Source organism: Sciurus vulgaris (assembly GCF_902686455.1).
Source record: "Sciurus vulgaris genome assembly, chromosome: 8".
NCBI lineage: Eukaryota > Metazoa > Chordata > Mammalia > Rodentia > Sciuridae > Sciurus > Sciurus vulgaris.
This window is the reverse complement of record NC_136468.1, coordinates 25,845,601-25,872,955: the sequence shown is the minus strand read 5'-3', so window position 1 is coordinate 25,872,955 and position 27,355 is coordinate 25,845,601. Positions and strand designations below refer to the sequence as shown.

The window sequence follows — 27,355 nt, the reverse complement described above, 5'->3', positions numbered from 1 at the left end:
TTTTACATTATGTTACCCAGATCTGGATGATATAACCCACTCCCAAACCAATATTGTGGCACAAGGAAAGGGAACTGTACTCCCTACTCTGATTGAGACTGTAGATTTGTAGGGTCCATGAATTTGGATAGGAAAAAAAAATTACATCTTTATTAACCACTAACTAAAATTTAAGACCTGTTGCTGAATCTTGTTACTCATTTAGTGTATTGATCATATCTTGATTTTGGTGGATGTTTTAATCAAGCTTTTTTCGTCACTGTGACCAAGAGACCTGACAAGAACAACATAGAAGAGGAGAAGCTTATTCGAGGCCCATGGTTTCAAAACAGTCTCAGTCCATAGAAGTACTTCCATTGCTCTGGGCCCAAGAGGAGGCAGAACAGCTAAGGACATGGTAACTAGGAAGCAGAGAGGGTGTTCTGCTCCTGGGGACAAATAAACCCCCAAAGGCATACCCCCATTGGTCCACCTTTTCCAGCCACACCCTACCTGCCTATGGTTACCTGCCTAGCTGGTAAATACATTCAAGTTGATTAATGCACTGATCACCCAATCTTTTCACCTCTGAACTTTCTTGCATTGTTTCACACATGAACTTTTGGGGGACATCCAAACCGTAACAGTGGGTTTTTAAAAAATATTTTAGTAACTCTGTGAGTAAAATTAGTTTCATGTGCGTTCCTATGTATTTTATTTTATATATTTAAAAATATTCTATGAAAAGAGGGCATGGCATACAAAATAACTTAGACTTATCAGCATTTTCTTGAGCTGCCACATATGGGGAAAAACCGTGGGGTCCTACCTGCAGGGAGAAAAAGCAGAAATGGCTGTTGATTGGGCAACCAGTGACCTTTCCATGGAAAGTGTCATAGAATCAGGCAGCTTAAGTGCCATCAAGTAATCCCTTCCCTGCTATTGCCTAGCTACATTTCATATATACCATTATCTCCCAGTTTTTATATATTTTTTATACCATCAATCTATGTGCTTTAGCCAAATCTGGCTATCAACTGTTATTTCATTAATATTTTCCTTTAAATTACTCTGTTCTTTCTGAAATCACTTTTCAAATTTTCTTAAATGGGAAAGTATCACTTAAAAGTGACCATGAGAGGAAACCTTAAAAATAAATATAGTTCAGAGAATGCAGAAGAGTGTCACTGAATTCTGGCTAAATCCCATTTGCCCACAGGGCTCTGCCCCTCTTTTGTTAAAGAGATGTTAAAGACAGATTAGCAGCACACTGGGACCTTCTCCTTAGGATAATCAGAGTTGAGAGATAATTGAAAAAGGAGTAATTTCATTTGTGGTTCTACTTTGTGCCCTTTCATTGACCCACTGAAAATAATTCAGTCCCTGGGGAAAATCAGTTTAAGATGGACTCCTACTGTTTCTGGAATTTGGTTTGGGACAATTCAGGTTTTCTTACCTGTGGTTCAGAGAATTCACTTTGTCTTGCTTTGCTTCTGTCCACTCCATTGCCACCCCTTTTAAAGATCAGTTTAGCATTTGTCTGTCTTTGTTCTAATAACATCTCTCCTGGTCTCTGAAAAAGATACTGACTGCGATCCAGCAACTATTGGTTAATTGGTTAGGCTTGGTGTTACTCAGTGGGACTTGAAGGAGAAGCCTGTGGCAGAAGAGGCAAACTCATGGCAGAAGCCATAAAAGTCAGCTGAGGAGGTGCTCCAGGGCAGTGGGGGGGCCCTGCACCTTGCATGAGAGGACCCCATGGATGGCCTGGAATTGAGTGTGCAGCTTCCAGGTGCAGAGTGAGATCAAGGCCCTTGAGAGCTGGAAGGAAGCCCAGGATCTAATCCCTTCCCCCATCTAGAGACTGGAAACAAACCCTGAGAACTTCAGTGACTTTCTTTAAAGTCACACTGGCATAAAGGAATGGCAGAGCCAAGATCTCCCCAGAGCTGTTTTCACTCTATATGAAGTCACTCTCGGAAGAGTACATTCTCATCCTTCTGCTTGTAGTGTTAAAATCAATCTGGGGCCACTTCCTCACCTTCCCTGCCTACACCCCTCTCCTCAATGTCATTTTACCCTTTCTTCATTGTGGCTGTTCTTCCTCACCAGAGCCTGTGAGGACCAGAGCAGCAAACATCTCAGGTCTCTCGTCCTTGCCTTATCTCTGCTTCCCCTGTGCCCTCTTGGGACCTTTGCTGAGTCTGTAAGAAAGGATCTATTCTTTATGGTGGTATGAGCCCAGTGCCTGATGGACCTTCCCTTTGTGGAATTCCATTACTTTCAGGAGCCCTTAGGATATGGTGGATGAGAAGAAAACAGTTCCGGGGCGTGGGTGGGTGCTACTTCCTTCTTCCCTCTTTCCTACTTCCTCTCAAAGATTCTTATCACCAAGTGTGGTAGAAACTGAAGTCTCCTCTCCATTCCTCTTCTGCATTCTTTTCAGCACCATCTCTGGGGGCCATGAGAGCACAGCTGCACTTTTCAGGCCCCAGATTAGAACTGGCAGCAATTTTTTTTTTTTTTTTTTTTTTTTTTTTTTTTTTAATTCAGGAAACCCTTCTGAGAAAGACAGGCTGACACTTGCTGACTACACTTTTGCAAAATTTCTCCTTGACTTGGTAGTTGGGTACATGTTTGCCTTGCGGGCCTCTATGGGCATTCCGTCTGTGAGTCTGTACTGCTATCCTAGAGCAGGCCGCCTCATGCATAATGCCTTAACTGAGACGCATTTCTTAATGGCTTGAAACGACAAATGTTATTGTCTTTGAGCTAAGTGGTTCAATTAGCTCTGATTGGAAAGAGTGGAATGAACTTGGGAAACACAGCCTTGGTAACGACCTTGGGAACAAGGAAGGAAGGAAGGTGTTGCCACTGAAGAATGAGTCTCTGCAGTTGCCTGACCAGTTGCATGACGAGGGGAGAGCACTGCTGGGACTCATTTTTGTTTGAGGTGCAGGAGAGCAGAAAGCTATTAGGAAAGAGGCAATATCACCATCTTAAGTGATCATGCAGGGTATATGTGTATCATCCCTGCTGCTGTAAGAGAGTGTCAGTTCTCAAATAAATGTTCATCACTCCCTTGTATGTCTCCTCTGCCACACTGGATCAATGCAGTTCACTTGCAGTTAATGAGAAAAAAAAAATTCTCAGTTTGCAACTCCTTCCATCTGTTCACATGACTGTTTGTCCATCTTCCTGTCTCCAAAAGAACAGAGTCTTCAGAGAATGACTGCAGCACTGCAGAACCTCTTGGAGCTCCTTGTAAGCAGCCTCAGACACTGTGATACTGCAATCATTCCTGGGAGTGAACATGGGGCCAGGACCTTCCCCTTTGAAGTCTGCTCCCAGTCACCCCTTTTTCTCTGCCACCCTCACAGGAGCCACATCACCTGGGGAATTTTCTCTTTGCATTGGGGCCTAGTTTTACAATGCTGTGGGTGCTCCATGACTGGTATGTCGCTTTCAAGTCCCCCTGCTGGTCCATTCTTTCTAGCACCTCCTCTTTTAACTGTTCTTTCCCCAACGTGCCTCCCACCAGACCCCCACAGCAAGGGCAGCTTCCTCCTCGGTGCCACTCTGACCCAGGGCCAATAGTACCCTTTCTTCCCTCTTACCTCATGGTCTCACCATGGTTCTAAGAACATTCAGCTCCTCAGTCACCTCCTGTCTCCTGTCAGCTGATGGATATGGTTGGAAGACTGATTCAGAAGCTTGGAGTCCAGTGATGTGTCAGTGCATCAGGATGTCCTGCTGGTCAGCAGCATGGGCTTGGGAAATGAGATTTTACCTTGCACCCTGGCCTTGGCCCTTCCTAGCTGCAGGGCCTTAGACCTAAGGCATTTACCTCCAAAGATCAGGTTCCTCATCCATAAAACAGGTATGACAGTAGTGAATCGAGTTTCCGCAGTAGCGTTGAGAGAGCTCCGGTGTGCCAGGAGAGGTGGAATGGCAAGCTCAGAGGCCTGTGGGTTTCTAGGGTGAGGCAGAGGTGAAAGGGATTCTGAATTGTGTCTTAGGGTCATCAAATGATAGGTTGGCTAAAACAGGAGACAGGTTACACACACAAAAGGAAGTTCCCAGACAGCACTATATTCTCAGCCAAGCAAAATGAACCTCAGTGGCTGAGGCAGGTACCTCAGGGACCTGCAGGATTATTTCCTCCAGCTTCCATCAGAAGGCTGAGGTAGGGTGTGTGCATGAAAGGGTCGGGAGGAATGAAAAGAGGCAGGTCCTAAAGAATAACTTACAGGGAGAGTCTGGAACCTCATAGTTCCTCCTCTTGCCCCTTCCCCTTATTCCTACTTGACCCATCCTTACAGCATTGCCCCTCCTATCTGAGAAAAGCCTCATAAATTTGGGGAACTAGACCCCAAATGAGTCCATGAGTCCCTTCTTTCCCCAGCAGTTTTGCCACTAGAGTAATCAATGCAAAAAGATTGCTTTAGCATCAAGTTCCTGGCTGCATTTTTGGTCATTCCACATACACTTTTCCTTGGTCTTTGGACCCAGATCTCTCTTCCATTTATCATGTCACCTGCGAATCCACTTTCTGTGCTTCTGCCAAGATCCTTTTCTGCATTCCCACAGCCATCTACCTGTGACCCAGCCTGTCTTCTGCAGAGAGTTTCTATTGTTATTTGAGAGAACCATTGTTCCAAGAAGATGGACAGAACTGCTGAGATAAGGGTCTCCAAGAGAGGTCGGACCAATTCAGCCCTCCCTGCGCCAAGGGAGAGCACCATTTCATAGCTATGCCTGGAGCTCCTCCCTGCCTTGCCAAAATCCATCTCACCAAATCCATCTCTGAGTCCACATGAATAGCAGCAGCTTCACTTGGGTGAACACCTCACTTCCAGCTAATTCAAGAAGGATCTCCAGAGAGTAGTATAGCCAGGACCTTCCCTGCTTCCGAGATTCCCCACAGGCTCCCAGCGTAGGGATCTTCCTTGTTGACAGTGTTCACCAAATCCTTACATGTGGGGCACCATGGCTCACCTTTCCAAAGACTTAGGCCAAGACCCAGAAAGGGTATTTGAGATGAAGAAGACTGTTTTCTGTTAGAACAGAAAACCAAGGTTCAAAATTTCTTACAAGTATGGAGAGAGAGACTGCAACTTACAAAGTGAAATGTAATTTACCAGTTGTAACAAATGCCAAGTCCTGTGTTCCAAAATCAGTTACACAATTACAAGATGAAGGTGACCTCACTTGACAGCAATTCATTTGAAAATTACCCCAGGGGTTTTGTTTACTACAAACTGTACACTAACAGTGTGAAGTGACTGATAAAAATTGCATTCATAGAGAAATAGTATAGATCGAAGGAAGTAATTATTCTACACTGCTTAAACAACATCTGGGATATTGTGCTCTGTTTCTAGCATTGCATTTTGAGAGGATTCTTGATACAGTGGAGGGGCACCTCTAGGAAGGAACCTGTATTGTGTCAAGTATGGGGACTAGTTCCAGTGAGTAATGGAAATTGCTAAGGAGGGAAAGAAAGGGCCAAGCAAACCTTCACAATGCCCTGGCTGTTAGGTGGAGGAAGGCAGGGGAATGAACACCTTTTGTGTTCTTACCTCTTGCTAAGCATTGTACTAATCATTTGACAAGTCTTTTCACATTTAGTCCTCAAAGCACTGCCCTGAGCTAAGTGATATTTGGGCTCAAAGAACTTTCAAAGTCAAAGTCACCCATGGTAAATAAGAAAAAAAGAACCAAATTTGTTCCAGAATGCTCCAGAATACAAAACTTGACCAGTAAAAAGAAGTTCAGTTTAATGGTTTTTCACTTGAAAGAGAACGTCTCCTAAAAGCAAGCTAGACTCTTCCTGAAAAACTTCCACTTACTGAAATACTTGATAGAAACTGATCTTTCAGAAGTGCAAGGAGGACGTCTGCATGGGGAGGGAAATAAAGATGACCCTCGGTTCCGTGGAATGTTCTGGAATTCCCTAGGGCTTTAGGACAGCATCAGGCACAGCTGCTAGGTAGAGAAGGAAATCTCAACTACCAGCAGTCCATTTCTTCTGCTGAGGCTTGCAGATTATATGCCACTTATGCCTGGTGTTAGCCTAGTGCCCTGTTTGCTCATCTAAGCTGTCTGAATGAGCTCCCATCCTGGCAGCCTGTCAAGGTTGGATCTTTCCTCCCCTTCTAGACCCCATTTCATTGCAGTTTGTTTTCTCACCCAGGAATGGGTATTTTGAAGAAACTCCACCCTGCTTCTTTTCTCCATTGGTGCAGTCTTCCTCTCAGCAGCATCGATGGGGCCGGGGATGGGGAGCCTTCATGGCCCCAGATAGAACTGTCTTCCAAGCTGGGGATGTTGATGAGGCTTGCGTATGTCTGCATGCTCACACTGCAGCCTGATCGATGCCTGTCAGACCTCAGCATCAGAGTGACAGCTGCATGCCAGGCTGTTTGCTGAACACAACTCGTCCGTCAAGGGAAATCAGACGAAATCCATCTCCTTGTCCAAAGCCTGGCCCGATGGGCTGTGCCTGGAATGCCAGTCTTGTACCCCACCCAACTTTTGTGCCTGAAAACCATTCCCCCTGGGACTTCAGTGTTACCTTAGTGAGTGCCCTGGGGCAGGAGAATTATAATCAATAAAATTATGTGAAGAGACCAATGCCGAACACCTACTCTTTTAGGAACTTCTAGTTTATTGTTAGTGCCTACTGTATGACAGTGCAAGTATTATACATGCAGAATAATACATAATTGCCTTAAACTGGTATAAAATAAAATGAATTTTATAAAAACATTTGCAAATGTATATTTATTGAGTGGGACACAGATAACTTACAGAAGTGGTATAGACAGTTGGTGGGCTCTTTAAGAGAGTCTCATTAGAGAGGCAATTATGGGGGTTTTGAGGCTTTCAGAATTGACAGGGGCACGTTTTGGCAAAGGTTCTGTGTTTATAAACCGTTTGGGGTGGGAGGAAGCTCTGTTACCCCGTGTCTTGGCAGTGAGCCAGCTAGCTGCCTCTCTCCTCCCTAAAGCCTCTTTTATCCCATACATGCCTGTGCCTAAACTTTTAGGAGATCCTCTCCAGCCCTCAGTCACTCCAACACTTCCCTTTCCCAAGGCTGCTGGCTCTTGAGTGAAGAACCCGGCCCTGTCCACACCTCTGGTAGAGGCCCTGCAGGTAATACACTCCCTTTGTCTGCCCTCCCATCAGGGGTCTGAATGGCTTTCAGGGTTCAAGGAAAAATGCAGCAGGCCAGTCACTTAGGAAGGTAATATTTTCCCCTCACCATCTGGAAGACTGGAAAATTGTTCAAAGTGCAGAAGTGGACCTTCTGGGCTGTTGGGGAAAGAGGTCAGCCCAGGAGCACCGGGTAGAACATAGCAGCTAAGAGTGACAAAGGGGAGTGGGAGGCCTCCAAACCCACAAGCAGAGGATGGGGATCCTGGATGAATGGCAGGCCAGGGAGAAGCTGTAGTTCCAGAGTAGCTCCTTTTACTGCCAGTTCTCAAAGGACTTTTCAAACTAGAGAAGGATTCTCTGGTTTTTGCCTTGGGATGCTCTTGCTGAAGTCGGTCCCCTGCTTGGGCCTCCTCTCTCCTCACTGCCCTACTTTGGCAAGCTGAGCTCTCCCCACCCCAGGCCTGTGGAGTGCAGCAGTCAAAGCTTTATTATCCACACACTGGAGCCGCTCTGCAATAAAAGAAAATAAAACAAGGTTATGGGAATGGCTGGTGCAGGGGGCAGCCCCCACAAGAACTGGGCCCACTGCTGCTTGTCTTCCCAACACCACTAAGATCGCCATTGGCAAGTCATCTGTGGTCCCCCAGGCCTCTCGGGCTGAGTGAGTGACCCATGCAGTGGTCAGATGGAGTGGCCGCAGCAGCAAGTACTCAGGCAAGCTTGTGCAGAGCACCATGGATCCCAGCCTCCAGGCCTCCTGCTGGACTCAGCCCTCCAGTGGCAGGAAGGGAAGGAACAGAGAAAAAATTTCTCCTCCCAAGGTAAACCAGAGTGGGGAGGGAGCCCTTCCCAGAGGGGCCCCAGAGGTGGCAAAGGGACAGAGGTCAGTGTTAGTTTCAGCTACACTGTATCTATGGCAAGTGTTGGTAAAGCAAAACCCACTCAAAGAGGTGGAGGCTGAAAATGCCCAGAGGGAAGCAGAGGGGGCACAAGCACCTGGCTGACTGTCCTGCCAAGGTCCCCACCTCACACATATATTGTTCTGCATAGCAGAACGTATATTTATGCCTTGCACGAAGGTTGGCATTAGCAGTGGTTCAAAGTCTCCAATAATTTTCATTTTGTCATGCAGCATGTCTGCCCTTTGACCAGAGAGCTTTTAAATTCCTCCTCCCTAGACCTCTTTCTGCTCTCCCTCTCCCTGGCTTCTCCATCCCCAGGCTTGATCCAGACTTGTTGATGAGCCTCGGCTTTTCCCCCCACACATGAGGCACTAAATCTTGCCTGCCTGCCTCTCGACCCGCCATCATCTCCCTGAGCTCACCTACGCCCATGAATGCTTAATTTAAAACTTCTGCTGCCTTTCAGCAGTTTGTAATTCTGAGGCCGATCTCAACAGAGGAAACAAAATGGGCTGATGAATGTACTCTGGAAGGTGAGCAGAAAACCATCCACGCCGTCTCTGTGATACAGGGCGAGGCTTTCTTAACCATTTAGTGTAATAAGATGGATATCTGCAGTGTCCAGTTATTCTAATAGGGTGGATATCTGCCTGATCTATTGGCCTGCAGGATGGTTATGAGTTTTAAATTTCCTCATCTCCACGGCAATAAATTCTCTGGGCTTTTCAATTATAAACTCAGTCTCTCTCCTTTGGGAAACCCAGAAGGATTTTGTTTTGGTCAAAGGGTAAAAAGGCAGATGCAGTGAAGGGTTGGGAGGCAGAGACGTGCCAACTTATACCCATCCTTTACCTTTCCCTCCTCCACAGCCTGGCCACCCCCCAGGCAGCACTGTAGGTCACAGATCCCTTGTTCTTGTCATCTCAGCATGATCAGTGTCCCCCCTGCAGGGATCTAAAGGAGCCCCTGTAGCTTCAGAAGTTTGAACTTCCAAGGCTAAGCCCCTCTCTGGCTGTCTGCTTTCCTGGGCAGAGGGAGGAAAGAGGGGAGGTCAGCAGAAGAATGAAATGGGAATGAAATGAATTGGCCCCACTGCAAGGGAATGTCCTGACTGGCCACCCCCTAGTGCAGGCCCAAGAAAAAGAGGTTGCATTGGTGACTCCCAGGCAGTCAGGGAGGTGAAGATGAGTTCCTGGGGCTGGGCTCATGCTGAGCAACCAACAGAATAGATGCAGCGAGCCCCAGAGGGTAATGAACCCAGAGCTCTGGTAACCAGAATGCTCAGCAAGGGGCACTGAAGGAACCCGGGCAGAGCTTGCTGAGGGCTCTCGCCTTTCGCCTTTCGTAATGGCTTTTTTCCTTCACACTCACACATCACCCCGCTGCCTAAGAGCAAGCAAGGAGGGCCCCAGGAAGACAAATGCCTCTCCCCAGGGCCGCTTCCTGGCCTATCTCAGTGCGCCTTCATCCCCCACGCCCTGGCCCTGGCCCTAGCCCTGGCTGGAGCCTCCACCTCAGGTTCTTTTAGGAAATTTAGACAGCTGGGAGTGTGATTACCCCAGAGGCCGCAGAATCAGTGCCCCCCGGGTCGGTGACAAGAGATGGGCTCTGTTGTTAGGTGGAGTTGAGTTTAAATTCTGACCTCTCCCCTTAGCAGATGACCTTGGGCAAGTGTGTTGTTGTTGTAATTCAATGTATTCCTTTTTGGGTTGTTTGGTTTTTGTTTTTGTAGTGCTCAGGACAGAACCCCAGCCTCTCACATGCTAGGCAACACTCCACCATTGAACTGTACCCCAACCCTGAATATATTTCTAAACTGGTATATAAAAACATAAAAAGTGCACATATTAATGGAGAATAAGGTAATGTTTAGTGCATGCATGCATTGTGTAAGGCTTAAATCAGGTTAAACATTTGTCATGTCCTTATGTAGTCACCCTACTGTGCAATAGTACACCAGAACTTCTTCCTTCTGTCTAATGGTAACTTAATACCATGGGTGATTCTTTCACCTGGGCAAGGTCTTAAACTCTTCTAAGCCTCTGATTCCTTATCAGCAAAATGGGACTACACTGCAGACAACCCCCTCAGCAAATGGCTGTGTGAGTTAAGGCAGACCATGTGCATGTCTGTAAACCTCGCTGCATAGCATACAGAAGGTGCTCAAGTGTTGATTCCCATCCCTCTTCTGACAGTCTTTTCTTTAGAGTGGAACTGGCAGCTGCAGAGCCCTCTTACCTAGAGCATTTATGATCTACCCCCTGCAGAGCCTGGCTGTTGCACAGAAGCTGTGTTCAGAGCTCTCACTGGAAGGGTACAGTTATAATGAGCAGGCCGTTGCCCCAGATACTGTATGGCCAGGATTGTGTTTGGATCAGTAATAAAACAAAAAAGGCCTGTGCCATTGAGATTATCTCCCTTTTATGTTCTTCAAATCACACATTCTTAAAAGCCAAGACAAATCAATAAGTGGCATTGATTGGCATCTGTATGTCCTTTTCATTGAATTCATTTAACACACATTTTTGACCTTCTGTGTGTCAGGTACCATGTAGGAGTTGGGACCACAAAGTCAAGTAAGCTATGTTTTTTGCCATCAAGAAGTTGAGAGGCACAGAATCTCCTCAGTAATTGGAGGAAGAGTGATACATGCCCCATGTGCTCAGGATTCCCTAGAAGCAAAACTGGAGAATCAGAAAAGATTTCCTGTAGGAGGTGCAGCTTAGGCCACAAGTAGCCCAGCCAAGGGTGGAGGGTAGAGGGAGGATGTGCACTCCAGAGGGAGGTACCAGTGCCACAGTTAGGAATGCATCCAGGTGCTGATGATAGAGACCAAAAACAGTATTTGCTTACACAAGATGGGGGGTTGTTTGTTTGTTTCATAAATGTTCAGAGATCAGTCCAGCACTGGCATTGTCTCCCAGTGTCAGCAAGGATCCAAGTCCTTCATCATGCTCAGCTGTTCTAGCACCTACACAGGGTGCCTGTAGGGCTGCAGCCATTCACTTTTTCCTTCAGTCAGGAAGCCAAAGTACAGGGAGAAAGTACAACGGTGGCAAACGCTTTCCCAGAAGTCCTTCTAAATCTCACCAGTGTGACCAGGAGAAAGAGGACTGGGAAATGTTGTCATGAAGCTGGCCATCCTGAGGCCTGAAATAACAGGAGCAGAAAAAGGAGAGGATGGACATTGGGAGACCCCTACCACAAACAGCAAGGCACAGAAACATGAACTGTCGGTAACTGTTTAGGGACAGATTAAACAGTCCACATGGCATGCAGGGTAGGAGGTGGTGGAATTGAGACTGAAGAAACAAAACCCCGTCTCACTAGTTGAAAGCTGCTCCCCACCCCCCACAGCTGAATGGTAGGTGCAGTGTCTGGCACTTATGGTCACAGGGTAGGACTCAACACCTCTAGTTCACACCCTCCCCTCTGTCAGAAGATCCTGTGAAATGCTGGAAATCACAGAGATCTGACCCCTGTCAAGGCTAGGAGCCAGCAAGTCAGGCTTTACATTGACCAAAGACCTAGAATTTTTGCCTTAAAAATCCATGGAGTTTGATCATTCTGGGACCTAGACAGACCCAATATAGGCTTCTGTTCTTTTTACATGTGCTTAATGCAATAAGACGTGCCAGGATTTGTTGAGTGCTGTTGTGTACTAGACATTGTTCTAAGAGCTTTTATGTATCACCTCAAACCTTATATGAGAGAAATTCACTTTTATTATTCCCATGTCATAGCTCAAAGAAACTGAAGCACAGAGATTTAAAATGACTCTTGGGGGCAAATGACAGAGGCTGAATTTGAACCCAGGGGGTCTGGCTCCAGGGTTCTTACTGATGACCACTGTGCAGTTCTGCCAATGAATATAGTTCCCAAGATCAGAGACAGTGTTGGAATGAATGGAGGCAGGTAGGGGACAGTAGGAGGAGACCCAAAGCGTTGTCCTTTGTCTTTTAATGGGGTGGGGCGAAGGGGGACTCATGCTGACTGACCAAACCTGGTAATGGTGACGAGGCCTTCAGCTTTTTTCTTTTCTTTTTGGCTCCTTTGATCTCTCCCCTGCACATTCTGATGAGGTCAACATGCTCTGCAATCCACTAACAAGCTACCACTATGCATTTTCATTCCTTCCCTTTGCTTTCTCCCCACCATCATGATTGCGACAGGATTTTTGTGCATCTTGCTCAGGTTCCTATCCTTCCTTCTTTCCTCCCTGCCTTCCTCCAAACATGCAGAATCCAGCCCCTGATTCCTCAGTCCCAGATCTGTATCAGAAAGGGCACTGGGCTCTGACATGCCCATCACCCCCATCTCTCAAGAGCAGCCCTCTGGAGCTTTCCATCTGAGCAGATTATACCTCCTCCTGGCCCTGCTTCCTCCTCTGTCCCCTCTTCCTCTCTCTGATACCTGTTTGCTCCTGCACTGACCTCAGCTTCAGTTTCTGTCCTGAAATTCCCCCTCCTTCCTCCTCCTACTCTACACTTATGTATTATTTCCAGAGCACAGTGTTTCTTTGTGCTAGAACAGGTCTGCCTTTCTCCCTGCTGTGAAGTCTGGCCCCTGCTGTAAGGCCCAGCCCCTTTCTAAAGAGTTTCCTGTCAGACTCTCCAGCCCTCAGAGCTGGCGCTCTCCTTTGAATCCTTTTAGTACTTGCTGTCTGAACCACTCAGTTGTCATGTGCTTTACATGGCATTTTGTCACTAATTGACATGACGTGGCTTCATCATGTCTTCTCAACTGAATCTGAAGTTCTTCAGTTTTTTTGCCTTTTACCTCTACTCTAGTGTCTAATGTGGTGCTTTTCTACTTGGTAGGTGCCAATAACTCTTTCTTACCTGGTTGATTACAGTGAGTCCTAGGTCTTTTTATATACCCTTAGTAATTTTCATGCATTTCTATTCCCTCAGCATTTGTCTTCCCATTTTGAAGATTCCTAATCATTGGTGGACGTTCTCATCCTTTCATCAGCTCCACTGGGCATCCCTGGCCCTGTTCCAGCCCTGCTGTATCTTTCTGAGCCATACTGATCTCCCCTTGCAGTATACACTCTGCTCCTTTATAACTTTAACCTGCATTTTCTGCTCCCTGCCCAGCCTTGGAAGCTGTCTTTGTTAGAAAAGCTCTGGACAGCAACCAGGAATATAGCCACATGAAAGGTGCTACCCAGAAGCAAGAGAGCCCTGCCAAGCATAGTGTCCCCCAGGAGTCAGGATCCGCCTCCTTCAAGCCCCCTTCCAGCAATGGCTAGAATGCTACAGCAGTGTGTGGGCTCTGGGGACTGGGCTTTGTTCAGAGGACACAGGAAAACAACCTCTTTCGGAGGGCATAACATGTAAAGGGTAACAGATTAGCAAGAGCAAGTTGATACAGGACAGAATCTGATACCTAAAATGCAGTTACCCGTAGGAAAGAGTGAACAGAGAAGGCATCCTGGAAGACAGACAATGTGGGGTTCCCCTTGCAAACTACCACCTGTATTTTCATTCCACACTCCTGGGCAACATTGCTTCTGGAAGGGGGTTGCCTTGACACTCCTTTGCCAGTAAATGGACAGATCTCTGTCTCAGTGGGCTCTGCCTCCTTTTACACTGCTGCCTGTCTGGCCTTTGCATCCCTGATGTAGGCTCATGGCCTCAGTACAGTATAGGAGGTGGGTTGGGCAGCTTACATCACAAGCAGATCAGCTGTGTGAGCGCTTAGGGTCCTTGAAGTCAGAGGAAATGAGACTAGTGAGATGGATGTAACAGAACTATCTAATGTACTTCCTCTTTGCAAAGATACAAGATGTTGAGAATCTCCTTAGTCCTTTTGTTCTGTCCTCCCTGCAGGATCTCAGTGACCCTACTTGGGGTCTAGGGTGGAGCTGGCCTTGCCCTCCCTGCTTGCTTCCCCTGGCCCTCTCACTCAGTTTCCTGACTACTGGCTCCAGGCAGCAGCTCAGGAGCAGCAGACAACTGAGAACACCCCTGGATGGCGTTAAATGAAATCAAATTGTTTAAACGGTATTTACTGAGTGATGGGGTGGTGGCAGGAATCTCAAAGCTTTGTCCAAAGGCATAGGTGGCAGAAAGGCCACAGTAGGAGAAGCTGTGTTGACAGCAGTAACTGCATCCAAGTATCCTCTGTCAGAAGAGGCAGCCAGCCTTATGCCAGGGTCAGGTCACTGTTCCTCTTCCAGAGTCAAATGGATTCTTTAGGTGCTTCGTTGTGACTTTTGGGCAGTCTTTGCTGGAGATGCTACTAGGCATCTCATCTCTCACTGTTTCACACTACTCCTTGGAGGAGTGCTCCCTGTGTGGAGTGCAAAGCAGGCGTAGGATTCTGCCTAGCACATAAAACCAGGAGATGGAGTAAGCAGATGAGGCCACCCTGGCCCTATCTGGGGAGACATGGCTGAGAACAGGGCAAAATCACCTGGTAGGATAATAGGGCCAAGGGGCCACTCACTGCCTCCCAGGGCCTTATTATGCTGAATTGTATTTGGGAAATTAGGTTGAAATGGGAGAGGAAATAATTGAAATTAATGGGACCCTGGCTTCTGTCAAGAAGATGGGCAGAGTCCCATCCACAACTAAGCTGCTGATCCATCTTGTGTGTTTTTCTTTCCTTTGCTAATAGTGCTCCCTCTGACCTCTGTTCTCAACTGCAGTGGCTCTGCGAACTTTCATGAACTGATCACAAGGCTCAAACACATGTGAAGAGCTTGCACCACAGACAGTGGGCAAAGTGACGAGAGAAGGAATATCCCAGTGTGGAGGAGCACCAGTGGCCCCAGGTATGGGCCCAGGTGTGCTGCTCCTTGCTTTCCCTGGCCAAGAACTGCTGGGGACTGCCGGCAGTAACCCAGAAGTGTCTCCATGCAAACTCCAACCCAGCCCTAGGAGTTTGGGAGGGTTTATGGCCTATTAGAGCTCCACTCTGAGAGAGTAAGCGGTGCCATATTTTAATTGTCATTAGCAATAAAAAGTCAGCAGCGAGGAAGCCCAACCTCTCCACAGAGAGGAGAGCAAGGCCTGGTCATTAACCAGGCCGATCTGGCCTCTGGCAGGCTGCATTTATCCTTATTCCCTGTGTACGTGCTCAAACCTTATAATGGGTGGCTTTTACCCATGGGCTTTTCTGTGCATTACTGAGAGGTCAAAGAGATCACGGGCCCTTCAGGTCATAGCAAGCAAGAATCCAGTTGTCCGGTGTGCAGGAGGGTGGATGCAGAACAACCCTCTAGCATTGGCACTGCTCAGGCTCAAAGACCAGTCTCCAGGGCTCAGCATCATCTCAAAGGATATTTTCTTTTCCCTGCTGTGCTACAAGAGGTTTGAAACTGTGTGGGAACTTGCATCTGACATGGGCAGAGATCCCCCCAAATCCTCAGGTCTCCTCTCTACTGGGTCTAAAAGCAGCTCCGTATTGGGGTCAGAGAAGCTGGGACTTCTCTTTCTTCTGGTCCTGGCCACAGGTGTAGGTTAACAGGGCTGCTACCACCCTGCAACTACCTGGATGCAGAAATCAGAAAAGGGTTCCTCCCCAGGGCAGTCATCCGCAGCGTGTCAGTGCATGGCCTGCTGAAGGGAGGCCTGTGTCAGGTCTCCTGCTTGGCACACGGAGGCAGGATAAATTTAAGGAATGGGTTTGTGCAGGGCCAGGGTGCTTTCTCAGAGAAGCCACAAAGGAGTCAGTTCCTCCTCAGCTGGCCTGAGGACAAGGGAGGTAGTCGGTTGCCTGATCCTGGCTAGAAATGTAGGATTTTTGTCTGTTCAGGTTTTTCACTTTGTTGCCTTTTTCTGGCTTGCAAGGGGGATAGTGTCTTCCTTCTTTTTGCTAAAGAGATCAGGTGATGGTCAAGAAGGAGCTTCATGTCCCCTTTCCCCCTGCATTGGGTGCTCTGTCCCCCTCCTGACAGCTTTTGAGTAGACCCCATGGCCATAGTCCCGTTTTGAGATCTCTGCAGTGACTGGACCAGGGCTTCTCAATCAAGCTCTGAATCTTTCAAATAAACAGCTTTGCTTTTCTCACAGGTTTCTGTGTTGTCCAAAAGGGCCAGAGACCTTCCAGAATCCACAGTGCACCTAACCCCTTGCTTGAAAGATTTAGCACTGGCTGGTGAACTGGGATCCAGGGCTCCAAGCTTATTGGCATTTTAGTCTCCCCGTTCTCTGTTCTGTCCTGGAAGCTCTTCCTCAGCCCTTTGCTGCAGGGTCCATGGTAGGAGACAGAGGGGGGCGCTCACAGATGCTGGCTGCACTCACGCGTGGATGAATAGAGGAATCCATCCTCACTCCAGTTATGTTCAGTGCAAGCAAAGCCAAGTGCAAAACAGCACCTTCTGCTCACAGTGTTGGCTGCCTGAGTCATCAGTGCCGGCTGCCCTAACTGAGGCCAGGTTCGGCCCCTCTGGGCTCCTATGGGCAGGCTGCTGGAGCAGGGCAGATGTGGGCCAGCCCTCCCACCACAGAAGGCTTCTCAAGCCTTCTCTGCTCAGCTCCGTGCCACTGCATTTGCCCAACAATAGGAACTTTCCTTCTCCCAGTTCTCTGCTTGTCGTCTGGGGAAACCTAGGACCTTTCAGACCTTCATCTATTTATTGAATCCCTACTAAGTGCCATTAATAAATGCCCATTCAGGGTTAGGGATGTAGCCCAGTGGCATATAGCACTTGCTAAACCTGCACAAGGCCCAGGCGTTGATCCCAAGCACTGAAGAAATTAATAAATAAATAAAATTTTTAAGACCCCTTATAGTACTGTAATGGTGAGATGAACAAAATGTTATGGGGAAAAGCCCTGATGAATACAGGTATGGTTCAAGTGCAATCACATCTGTGCAGAATCTCAGTGAGTCAGTTGGGTAGGAGTTTGCAGGTGAAGTAGCAGAAGTTTTCTAGCCAAAGGGAATAGCTTGTGTAGGCCTGGAACAGCACAGCAAGTTTGGAACAATAGAAGCTGTAAGCAGCAAGAGCCCAGTTATGAGGAACTCAGACTCTGCTGAGGAACTTGAACTTAAGCAGAGAGCAAGGAAAGGATTTCAGCAGAAGTATGAAGTGATCACATATGGATTTTTTAATTGACATTTATTGAGCACTTAACTATATGCCAGACTCTCCTTACATGTTTCACTTTCTCAAAGCCCTGTGAGGTAGGTGTCATTTGTTTCAGTACCCATTTGATAAACCCAGAGAGGTTAAGGAACCTATTTGATTACACACAGCTAGTTAGTAGTAGAGCACAATTTGAAGCAGGTGGTCTGGTTCCAGAACTTGCATCTAACCAGAGTACCACACTGCCTGTGATAAGCCACACTCTACAGGATCACGCAGGGCCTGTTAGAGACAAGACTGGCCAAGACACCCACTAGGACCTGAAGTTCCAGAGTGGCAATAAAGATAAAGAAGAGGGAAAAGTAGAATTGATGTGAGCTTAAGACCACCCGTGAGTGTATCAGAGTCCAGGGTGATTCCCATGCTGCCCGCTAGGGCCAGAAGTGAAGGTGAGAGATTCAGGGTTAGACTCGTTATAGTCGAGATTTACCTGGCGTTGAATCCTGGTGGAAGGTCTGGACTAGAGGTAGTAGTTGTGGCATCCCCTCACCCAGTGCTGGAAGGCAGAGACTACTCATAGATGAAAATGGCCTCTGGGGAATGCATGTATTCACAGGCCATGTTGCTGTTGAAGAATTCACACTTGAGACTAAGAAAGGCAGGGGGAAAGAGCCAAGATTGGAAATAATAAAGGCCTAAACTTTTTTCAAAAAGGATAGGGGGGTACTCAACTTTGTCAGATCATTTGAAAGGTCAAAAATGATGAAATCTGTGAAGAAATTATTAAAATGGCAATTAAGAGGTCCTGAGTGACCTTTGAAGTAATAGTGACAGTGGAGTACTGGCCATGGGGACCGTCTGCACCAGATGGAGAGGGTTGGGCAAGTGCAGAACACTGCGGTGAAGAGGCAGACATGGGGCAATGTGAAGCCCAAGCGAGGTTTTTAAGATGGGCAGGATGTTTGCAGGCAAAGAGGTGGATGCTGGGGGAAGAGTGGTTGGAAAGGATGGACGTGGGTGTCCAAGGGAGCAGAAGAAAGTGAGATCTGGAGCCCAGTTAATTTCTTATTTCTCCAAAATTGGTGGGAGGGAAAGGAGCCTTGGGTGCCTACCTGAGTGCTTTTTAACAGCACTTTTTAACCACTGCCCACAGTGGTTCAGGTAAAGGAGGCTGAGAGTCGGGGTCAGCAAAGCAGAATGCACAGGACACCACGTTCTTCAGCACTGCTACCCAGGGGAGGCTTCAGGGTCAGTTACACAGAAGCAGGTACCTGCAAAGGGAGCTGTCATTTGAAGTTGACCCAAATGGATAGTCGGTTACTTTCAGACCAGGTGAGAGATTTGATAACCTCAGGGAGTTACTGCAGTCAGCATGTTTTCTACAAAACCCCTAGCTCCATCCCTTTAGGGCAGGTATCACCCTGGAAACAGAGAAGTTCTCCTGCTGGGCTTGGGAGAGCACCCTTTGGCTGACCTCCTAGCCCAAGCCAAGGGCTGGGGCGGAGAATGCTGTCCAGAGGCACCAGGCGGAAAGCAATCTTCAACTCTTTTTTGCTGGGCCTGCTCTTTTCATGTCAGCCAGGGAGGACAAGAGGAGCTGAGCCACTCAGAAAGATCACAGATCACAAAGGCTGCTTTCCACCCAGGAACCTCTTAAGAAAGGACTCCAGCGGTAGCATCCAACACTGGGCACCCCCATTCAGCTACATTCCTGCATGAACCTCAAAAAACAGAGTTAACTCTCCCTCCAACCTCCAGCCTGGGTTTTTCATGGGAACATGAACAGTCCTCCTTCCTTATTGTCTGCACCAAAGGAACAGATTGCGTCAGTTTGTAAACTCTTAACGTTCGCAGAGGCCTGGAGTCAGCAGGCTTGCATTTTCCAGCAGACTCAACAGCGCTGATAACCTCGGCTGCCTCTCTGCCTCTCTGCCTCTCTGCCTCAGGTAGGACCAGAGGCTGCCCCCACCCTGTGGTCGTACCCCTCATCCCTGAAGTAAGGTAAAGGGCTTCAAGGAGAGAGAAAGAAGCCTTGAGCTGCTAGCTGACCCATCTTACTCATCATCCAGACCTACACTCCATTCCTAGTTGCCTCTGGGCCCCTCTTGCTGGTGTGCCAACCTGGGCTGCACTTTCAGGAATTCCTGGGGCTTTGGCATGGGTCAGTGCTTAGATGTCAGAAAAGAGGTTTTCTGGGAAAGCAATCCACTCCATGGGTTGGACGTGAAAAAGTCATCTGGTGTAGAGGTGAGGGGGGACAGCAGAGGCACTTGGGATGGAGCCACGCTGCTTCAGTAGCACGTGGAGCTCCGGCAGCTGCCCACCCGCTCCCCACTGGCCCTGACGGTAATGAGGCCCAGGAGGCATTTCGTAGGCTCTGCCTCCCGGCTCGGGGCATTGCATTATTAATTGCATAGTGTTAATGTTCATCACCTCTGAAAGAAATTGGTGTGTGTGCGTGTGGCCTGGAGTGCAGGGGATGAGTTGGCTGTGTTAAACTGCTACTATATTAAGGTGGAGTGTCTTTTCAAGTTCACGGCTCTGACTGTGGCAGCAGCTTCAGCCTTCATTGTAGCATCAGTGATGGTGGAAAACCCAGCTCTGTGGCATGGGTCCTTCTGTGGCAGGAAAGGACCTCAATTATGCTCTGGGTGCTCTGGATTGCTACTCACACTTTACCCCAAAATGCTGTGGACAGGATGAGTGGGTTGACATCTTAGTCCATTTTGCATTGCTGTAACAGAGCACCTGACCCTGGATTGCTTTGTTTTGTTTTGTTTCGTTTATGTATTTATTCTGGCTTACAGTTTGGGAGGTTCAAGAGCATGGTGCAGGTATCAACACTGGCTTCTGGTGAGGACCTCTTGGTGATTAGCCCCACATGGCCAGAGCACTTGCAAGAGAGACAGGATGGGAAGCCAGACAGTGGTGACGGGCTAGACTGGCCTTTCTATAACAACCTGGTCCTTTACAAAGGTGGTGTCTCATGCCCTAATTACCTTCCACAAGACTTTATTTATTGAAGATTTGCCATCTCTCAATACTGCCATACTTGGGGTGCTACCAAGCTGGCAGACGTGAATCTGTGGGGAACAAACCACATCCAAGCCGTAGCACTCCAAAAGAGCCTGGAGTGCCTCAGACCACAAATTATTCTTCAGTTCTCTGCTCCCCGCCTCCCCCTCTGCCAGTTCCCCTCCTGGGCTTGATGATTAGCCAGCAGGGCTTCCCCACTTGCCTTTCCCCTCATGTAACCCGTTGCTCTTCTCTTCTTCTCTGGGGGACTCCCAGTCACAGCTTCCCATGGTACTGTCACTCCACCAACTCCCCATTCCAGACTCAGAAAATTCAGAGCTGAGAGAACCTCAGAAATGTCTCACCTTTCATTTTACAGATTAAGAAAATGAGCCCAAAGCAGCCTGTGGGAGCTGGAGCCGGTACCTGGGTCACAGTGGAACCCAAGGATATTCCGTGTTCCTCAGTCTATTCAGCCTCTTGCTGCACTTATTACAGATGACTAGGGAGTTTTGAAAGCAGGAATATAACCCAGCAGAATGAGACTCTGCCTCTAAAGCCTGTCATCTTCCTTCCCCCAACCGTGTCACCTCCCCAGGGCTCCCCTGACCACTCCTGTTCTACCCTCTGGAAGAACTTGCCCCCAGCCACCCCACTATGCATAGGAATTCTTTCCAGGTGCCCCAGGGTAAGGTGGGGGTCCTGTGCTGCCTGGGATCCTGTCCTGCCTGAGGCTGCCCACCTCCCTGTGGCAGGGAGCACCCCCACAGCTGTTTTCCCTGGAGCTAAGGCTGGCTAGAGGCTCATTTCTTGCACTGCCCCAGGTCTCCTACATAGGTAGCAGGCTGGTAGATGGGGGCTGGGGGCATTGCTTATTGCCGGAAAATCCCCAATAAATGCCTTTTCTAGATTTATTGGCAAGTCATTGTATGGAGCATGGGTCCCCCATGTCTTCCCCTATTCCACATTTTTAAAATTCTGTTGCCCTTGGCTCCTTTTTCAAGCTGTCCCTTCAGCAGCGGCAGCCCCTTGGGCATAGTCTCTCTTCTCTGCATCCTCACTGCACTGTGACCCTAAGAAAGCCTCAGGAGGGGGATGCGGGTGTGCGGCTAAGTGAACCCCAGCATGGGCAGAAGTTCCTCTGTGGTTGGATGGCTGAGCTCCTTGATAAACTCCTCACTCCCACCGTGCACGCACACACGTTTTAGAAGAGATTTCAGAATCTGCAGACTAATTGGCTGGGGAGGGCCAGGAGAAATGGAGATTGTTAACATTTATGAAATCATCAGCCCTTGCCTGGCTTTCACTTCTCTTCCTTCCTCCGCACCCCTCGGCAAACCCCAAGTGGCCCCCGTCCGCATTGCACTCCAGGCAGGGAATGTGCCTCATGCTTAGAGTGGGAGAGCCACTCAGCCCCCACTGCTGTCTGATTGAAGTAGCTCCTGTTTTAAGGATCTGGAGAGGATCCAGACAAGGGGGTAAAGGGACGCAACTCGGGGGTGGGGACAGGGGCTGAGCATTTATTTCTGGAAGCCAGGTAACAGAAGTCACAGAGAAAGGGGCTATAGGAAATGACACAAATTCCTGGCCACTACCGTCCTCCTCTTGCTCCGTCCATCTGTGGTGCTGGGGCTGCTTCAGTGCTCCTCTGCCTTCTCCCTCTTCTCCCCTTCTCACCCAGCCTCCACTGGGGAGGCTGAGCCCAGTTGAGTGGGCGTGGAGGTGTGCGTGTTGCCTGGCCACCAGGAGCTCTTCCTCAGTAATTAGGAGACATGCAAATTAACAGCCTGTGCCATTTGTATTAATTTGGTAAATAAGCCAGAACAATTTCATTAGTGGCACATTAATGTGCTTGGGAGCAGGAGGATGTGTCCCACCGTGAGACAGCAGGACCCTCTGGCTGCCCCAGCCACAGACAGACCAGGTCCAGTGTGTCTAGTGGCTGCCCACTGCCTTCCCTGGGTGTGGCTGGATGGCAGCACCCACCCCTCTGCCCCTGTGGTGGGGAAAGACCCCCCACAAAGCAGAAAGGCATCTGATGGTCCAGGTGGGTGTGGGGACAGTCACACCGGAGCTCTTCCTGTCAACCCTCACTTTCCTTACCTGCACTCCTGTATTTTGTGTGAGGATCCCAGGATGTAAGAAACCAAAGCTATTCAGGGCGAAAAAGAAGGAAATCCCTCTTGAAGCAAGGATTGGTCACTTCTGATGAGAAGACCCCAGTGCACTGCTCGCCCAAGTAGGACAGCTGCTGAAGGACACCATCCTGGAGATACAGTTCTAGCCATGAGCTGCTGGTGTAGGTTGATGGGAAGAAGAAGCAGTTTTATGTCACCTGCCCCAGAATTCACAGCTAACGCTAAAAGTTGCACTGCAATCCACCTGACTCCCAAATCCCTTCACCTTGTACCTGCTCACGAGCCAGGCAGTGTAAACACCAGCTCTGGAAAAGATTCCATGTGTAAAACCAGCTTCATGCCCCAGGGAGCGATCATCTAGTTGAGGAATAAAGATCTTGGACATGATATAAGTGCCCCTACCAGGAAGTAAGAAATTACTCATGATCGTGATGAAGCATTTATATGCCAGACTCTCTTAATGCTTACTTAACCTATTTATATTAGCTTATTTAATCATCATAACAAATTCTTTGAGGTAGGCCTGTTGCATTCCCTAGTTTACAGCAGAGTAAACAGAAACACAGGTTAAATTATTGGCCAGAGCCCAGGCAGGTAGTAATCAGTTCCTCAAGCCACTTCCTCAGAGTGGTGCCACCTGCCCCTTCTTGTGGTCTCTCAGGAGAGTAAAGGTAAGAGCCGTATCTGTCCTCTGTTAGCTCTGCTGTGTACACACACATACTATGTGGTACCCCCATGGCCATGTCCACCCACGTTTGTACACACCAAATGCCCACACGCGATACCACTCCCAGACTTCTGGCAGCCCATAGTCATCACCCAAGGCCTCAATTCCTTGATGTCACCTGCCATTGTAGCAGACCTCCCTCCATTGAGTCCAGAGCCCTTCTAAAACTTTAAGATGCTTATTATGCAAGTAACAGTATTGTAGTGCACGTCGCGGTTTACACAATAGTCTGTGGGTAGTGTCTCAGTTATTGCTCACAGTAGCCAGTTGGACAGGAAAAGATTTTGTGTGTATTTGATAAGAAGTCTCCCCTAACTATTGTCTTTAGTTTGAGGTGACTTAGAAGAAATGACTCTATACATACCTACATGTACTTGATCTTCATTATTTATAGATTAGGTATTTGGAAATTTACATACTCAGTAAAATTCATTTACAACCCATGATCAATTCTTGTGGTGCTTTTGTGATCACTCGTGGATATGCACAGAGTGGCATGAAACTAGCCACCTGCCAAGCCATATTCCATTCAGGCTGAACAGGGCAGTTCTCTACCTTCCTGTCGTAGCTGTCGGAATATAAATGTAACCTTGTGGTATCAGTACTGCTTTTTGCATTGTGTGTGTGTGTGTGTATGTGTCTGTGCTTTTTATTGGTTATTTCGTCATTTAAAATGGTACCAAGCAAATAGTGTTATAGCTTTCCTCGAAGGCTGGGTTGTGCACTAAGGAGAAAATGTGTGCATTAGGCAAGCTTCATTCAAGCTTGACCTGAGTTATCGAGCTACTGGCTTTGAGTTCAGTGTAGGTGAATCAAATGTGTATATTAAATAAGGGATTTGAAACAGAAGCACATCTAAAACAAGGTTATGTATTAATCACATGACAAAATGAGTATGACCTGAGGCTCCCAGGAACCCCAACCTTGTTTTCCCCTTGGAGTGATAGTTCAGTATTTCTTAATTCAGTGTTCATGGTCACTGTATAGAGTACAGTTACCATGGATAACAATGAACTGTGTCTGTATTATCTAGATCTCACAGGGGCAGGGTGTTTTGTTTGAAACTGGGTCCCTAGGTTGCCTAGGCTGACCTCAAACTCTTGGACTCAAGTGATCCTCCTGCCTCAGCCTCCTGAGTAACAGGGCAGGTACCACTGCACCTGGCTCATAGTGTTTTTAATTAAGGGGAAGTGTCAGAGAAATTTGAGTCTTGGTGTTAAACAGAGAAATAGAGCTCATATAGACACAGATCCACATAATATCACAGTGAAGCCACATGTCCCACCAGTCAGTATAAAGAAGAGTCATGGTGAAGGGTGCCCACGCGTTCCAACCTGGGAGCTCCCTCTGCTTACAACTCCCATTTCTCCTCTTGGAGTCAGAGAAGAGTCACTGAATTCCAGCATCCACCCAGGCCAAGGTGTGTCCATGAGAGGACATAGCTTGGGAGTTGGCTAGAGAGGCTGGGAGCCCAGTGACTCAGTAGCCAGCAGGAGCAGTAGCCCACTTACCTTCCCCTGAGGGCTTCCTTTGATTGAGAAATTACTGTGGCAGTAGCAGCCTTAATGAAAGGGGAAGCAGAGCCCCACAGGCGACAGCTTTATCTCCCTCTACAACGTGGGATGGATCCGGTGGCAGCACAGTGCCCAAGGCCAGAGGTTTCTTTCTTCTGCTACTGGCTGGGCCGGGGGACTTGTCAAGCCCAAGTTAGTGCATTGATTGCAGGCGGGGAGAGGCCGGGGAAGTGTGAAGTCGGGGCTCGCTTGCCAAGGAGAGCCTGCAGCTCCCTGGCAGGGCTGGCCCCACGTGGGTTCTCTGTAGTATGAGCCCTGGAGAAAGGCAAGTATCTGGCCTCAGAGAACATGGTGTCAATTTTGGATTTGCCATGTGGAGTGAGGCCCTCGGGTGGCATCTTATAGGATGAGAGGGACTGTGCCTGCCTGGTTGCCTCAGCAACCCATCTCTGAGGTTCTTGCATCAATCCCAGCAACCCACTGCAGAGAGCCACTCTGGCCCACCTCACAATGCAAGCTCTGGAGGGATGCCATGTGGCCAGGCAGGGCAGCCATTCTCAGTTTTAGGGAAAGGACCTTGGCTACTAAAAATAGTGGAAAAGGAGAGGTCAGAGAATGGAGAGCTGGTATGGGCCTGAGCTCAGTGTTGACTGAGAACCAGCTTCATTTGCTTTTGGCCAGACATGTGTCTCCTGAGCTTTAAAACACAAGACAAGCAGCCTCTCTGTTCTTTTTACTGTTGCTCCCAAATTCTTCTGGGACCTACTGCTTCTGACCTTAGCTGTGTGGCAAAACTTTGCAAATTAAGACAAAGAAGAGACCATCTTCCTGAGTTTTGCCCACCTGTTCTTTCCCACACAAGCAGGATTCCCTTTGTGCCTTTACGAGCACTAGATAGATGACAGTTCTTCCCACTTCTGCCCCTGTGGTGTGGTGCATGCCTAGGGTCTGCCCAGCCCAGCCACAGGAGGGAGAATCCACTAAGCCAGCACCTTCACCCAGAATCTACTAGTCTCCTGCAAGGCCCCATGGGTCTGGATGGTGGAAGGAGCCAGCATTACCCCCATGGAAAGTGGGAGAGGGGCCTCAGTATGGCTGGGGGAAGGAAGGCTGTGGAAGGTGAGGGAGGACTTGTCTGCTCAGAGGCAGTCTGTATTCTGTGGTGGGCTGGATCCCTTATTAGCTTCACTCCTTCTCTTTGCCTTGGTTTCCCTCTACAAAATCAACAAATCAGACTTAATCTGTATAGAATTCTTTTTTTCTGACCCGTAGATTCTGTAGGCACCTCCTGTTCCACACCCCAGCCTCTGGTGTTGCTGGGCTCCCCTTTCCACTTGAAGGCTTAACCATGGGGCCTCAAGTAGGAAGAGTGGATGGAAGAATGGGAGGAAGTCAGAGGCCTACCTCCCTGGCCTTGCCCCTTCTCTGCTCCACACTACCTTCTCTTTACCCCCTGCTGCATCTGTCTAGTTCTGGGGAGCCATGTCACTGACGACGACATCTGGCCCCTCCCCTCCTCCCCTCTAGTCCTCTGCCACTGGCTGCAGCTCAGACTGAGAATTCCCAGGTATTTAGATATTCATTTTATTGCTTAATCGAGCTTGAAGCCGTTTAAATTAATACAAGTTTTTACATTTAGCAGCAAAGGCTTTTATAGCCCCCTTTAGTAGGGAAAGAAAGAGGTCAGAAGAGAATCAAGGAAAGAATTTATCCTGGACTATTGGCTTCCTGTGGTGGGGACAGATCAACCACCATAAAGAATGCAACCTGGAGGCCACCCTCTTGGAGAAACAGAGTCAGAACCAGGGCCTAGGGGTAGGTCCCTCAGTGGCAGGAGCCCAGGAACCCTTAAACCCTGTGAGAATTTTTGAGGATTCTGGGATTTCAGCCACAGTCCCTGGCCCAGGATCCAGGCTTATGGCAGTGACCACATCCCTCTAGTTGCTCCTTCCCAGGGGTGGGTAACCCTCTGCTGGGGTTGCCTGCTTGCAGTTCCTGTGTCCTAATGCAGTTCCTGCCCACGTCTTCCTGCCTCACCTGTCTTCTTCTCTCCCAACTTTCTCAAAGCCACTTTAATTACCTTCATTAAACATTAATCCTTTCTGCTCTTCCAGCAAGAACAGTCTCCCTCTCTCTGGGGATTGTCTTGCTCCCTGAGGCCTGCCTGTCTTCCTAGCACAGAGCTGAGGTGAATGCCAGAGACGAGCGGGGTACAGCCTTGCCCCATCTGCTGCTTACCTCATTCTTGACCCATACACACACACACACACAGATGATGCACACTTCCTCACTTATACCAAGGAGAGTCGGCGAAATGATGGGTGTCAGAGGGGTTCAAGTATATGGAAACCACAGGCTTCCTGCTCTTCTTCCCTGGGAACAGCAGCCCAAGGCCTGGGAGCCCTCTGCCTCAGCACACTCTGCTCCCCTGCAGACCCAACCCTGCACAGGCAGGACTGTCCGCACAAGCTGACAGCCCATCTTTCTGTCCCCAGGTGGAGGTGGAGGTAGAAAGCATGGACAAAGCTGGCAACTTCATCGGCTGGCTGCACATGGATGGCGCTAACCTGTCCGTCTTGCTGGTGGAGCACGCGCTCTCCAAGGTCCACTTCACTGCCGAGCGTAGTACCTACTACAAGTCCCTGCTGTCTGCTGAGGAGGCCGCCAAGCAGAAGAAAGAGAAGGTACGAGTGTGGCGGCCTGTCCCCAGAACGTGCTCCCTCTCGCCCTGTCTTCCCCTCCACGGCTCCCTAAGTGTCTGCCTCCAGAGAACAGTCCCAAGTGGCCCAGGAGGGTGATGATTTTAGCACTCACACCCAGGCGCCACACAGTCAAGGGAAAGACTGCCAGCTTAAGTGACCTTGACCACAAGCTTGTTG

General features: G+C 48.6%; 1 protein-coding gene across 1 annotated transcript in view; it reads left to right on the top strand.

Moving 5' to 3' along the window:
* SND1 (staphylococcal nuclease and tudor domain containing 1) overlaps positions 1–27,355 on the top strand; it is a 421,454-nt gene that overhangs the window by 378,620 nt on the left and 15,479 nt on the right. The window contains exon 17 of the mRNA XM_079151650.1: positions 26,972–27,160. Coding sequence (XP_079007776.1) covers positions 26,972–27,160 — 189 coding nt within the window. The remainder of the gene's footprint in view (positions 1–26,971; positions 27,161–27,355) is intronic.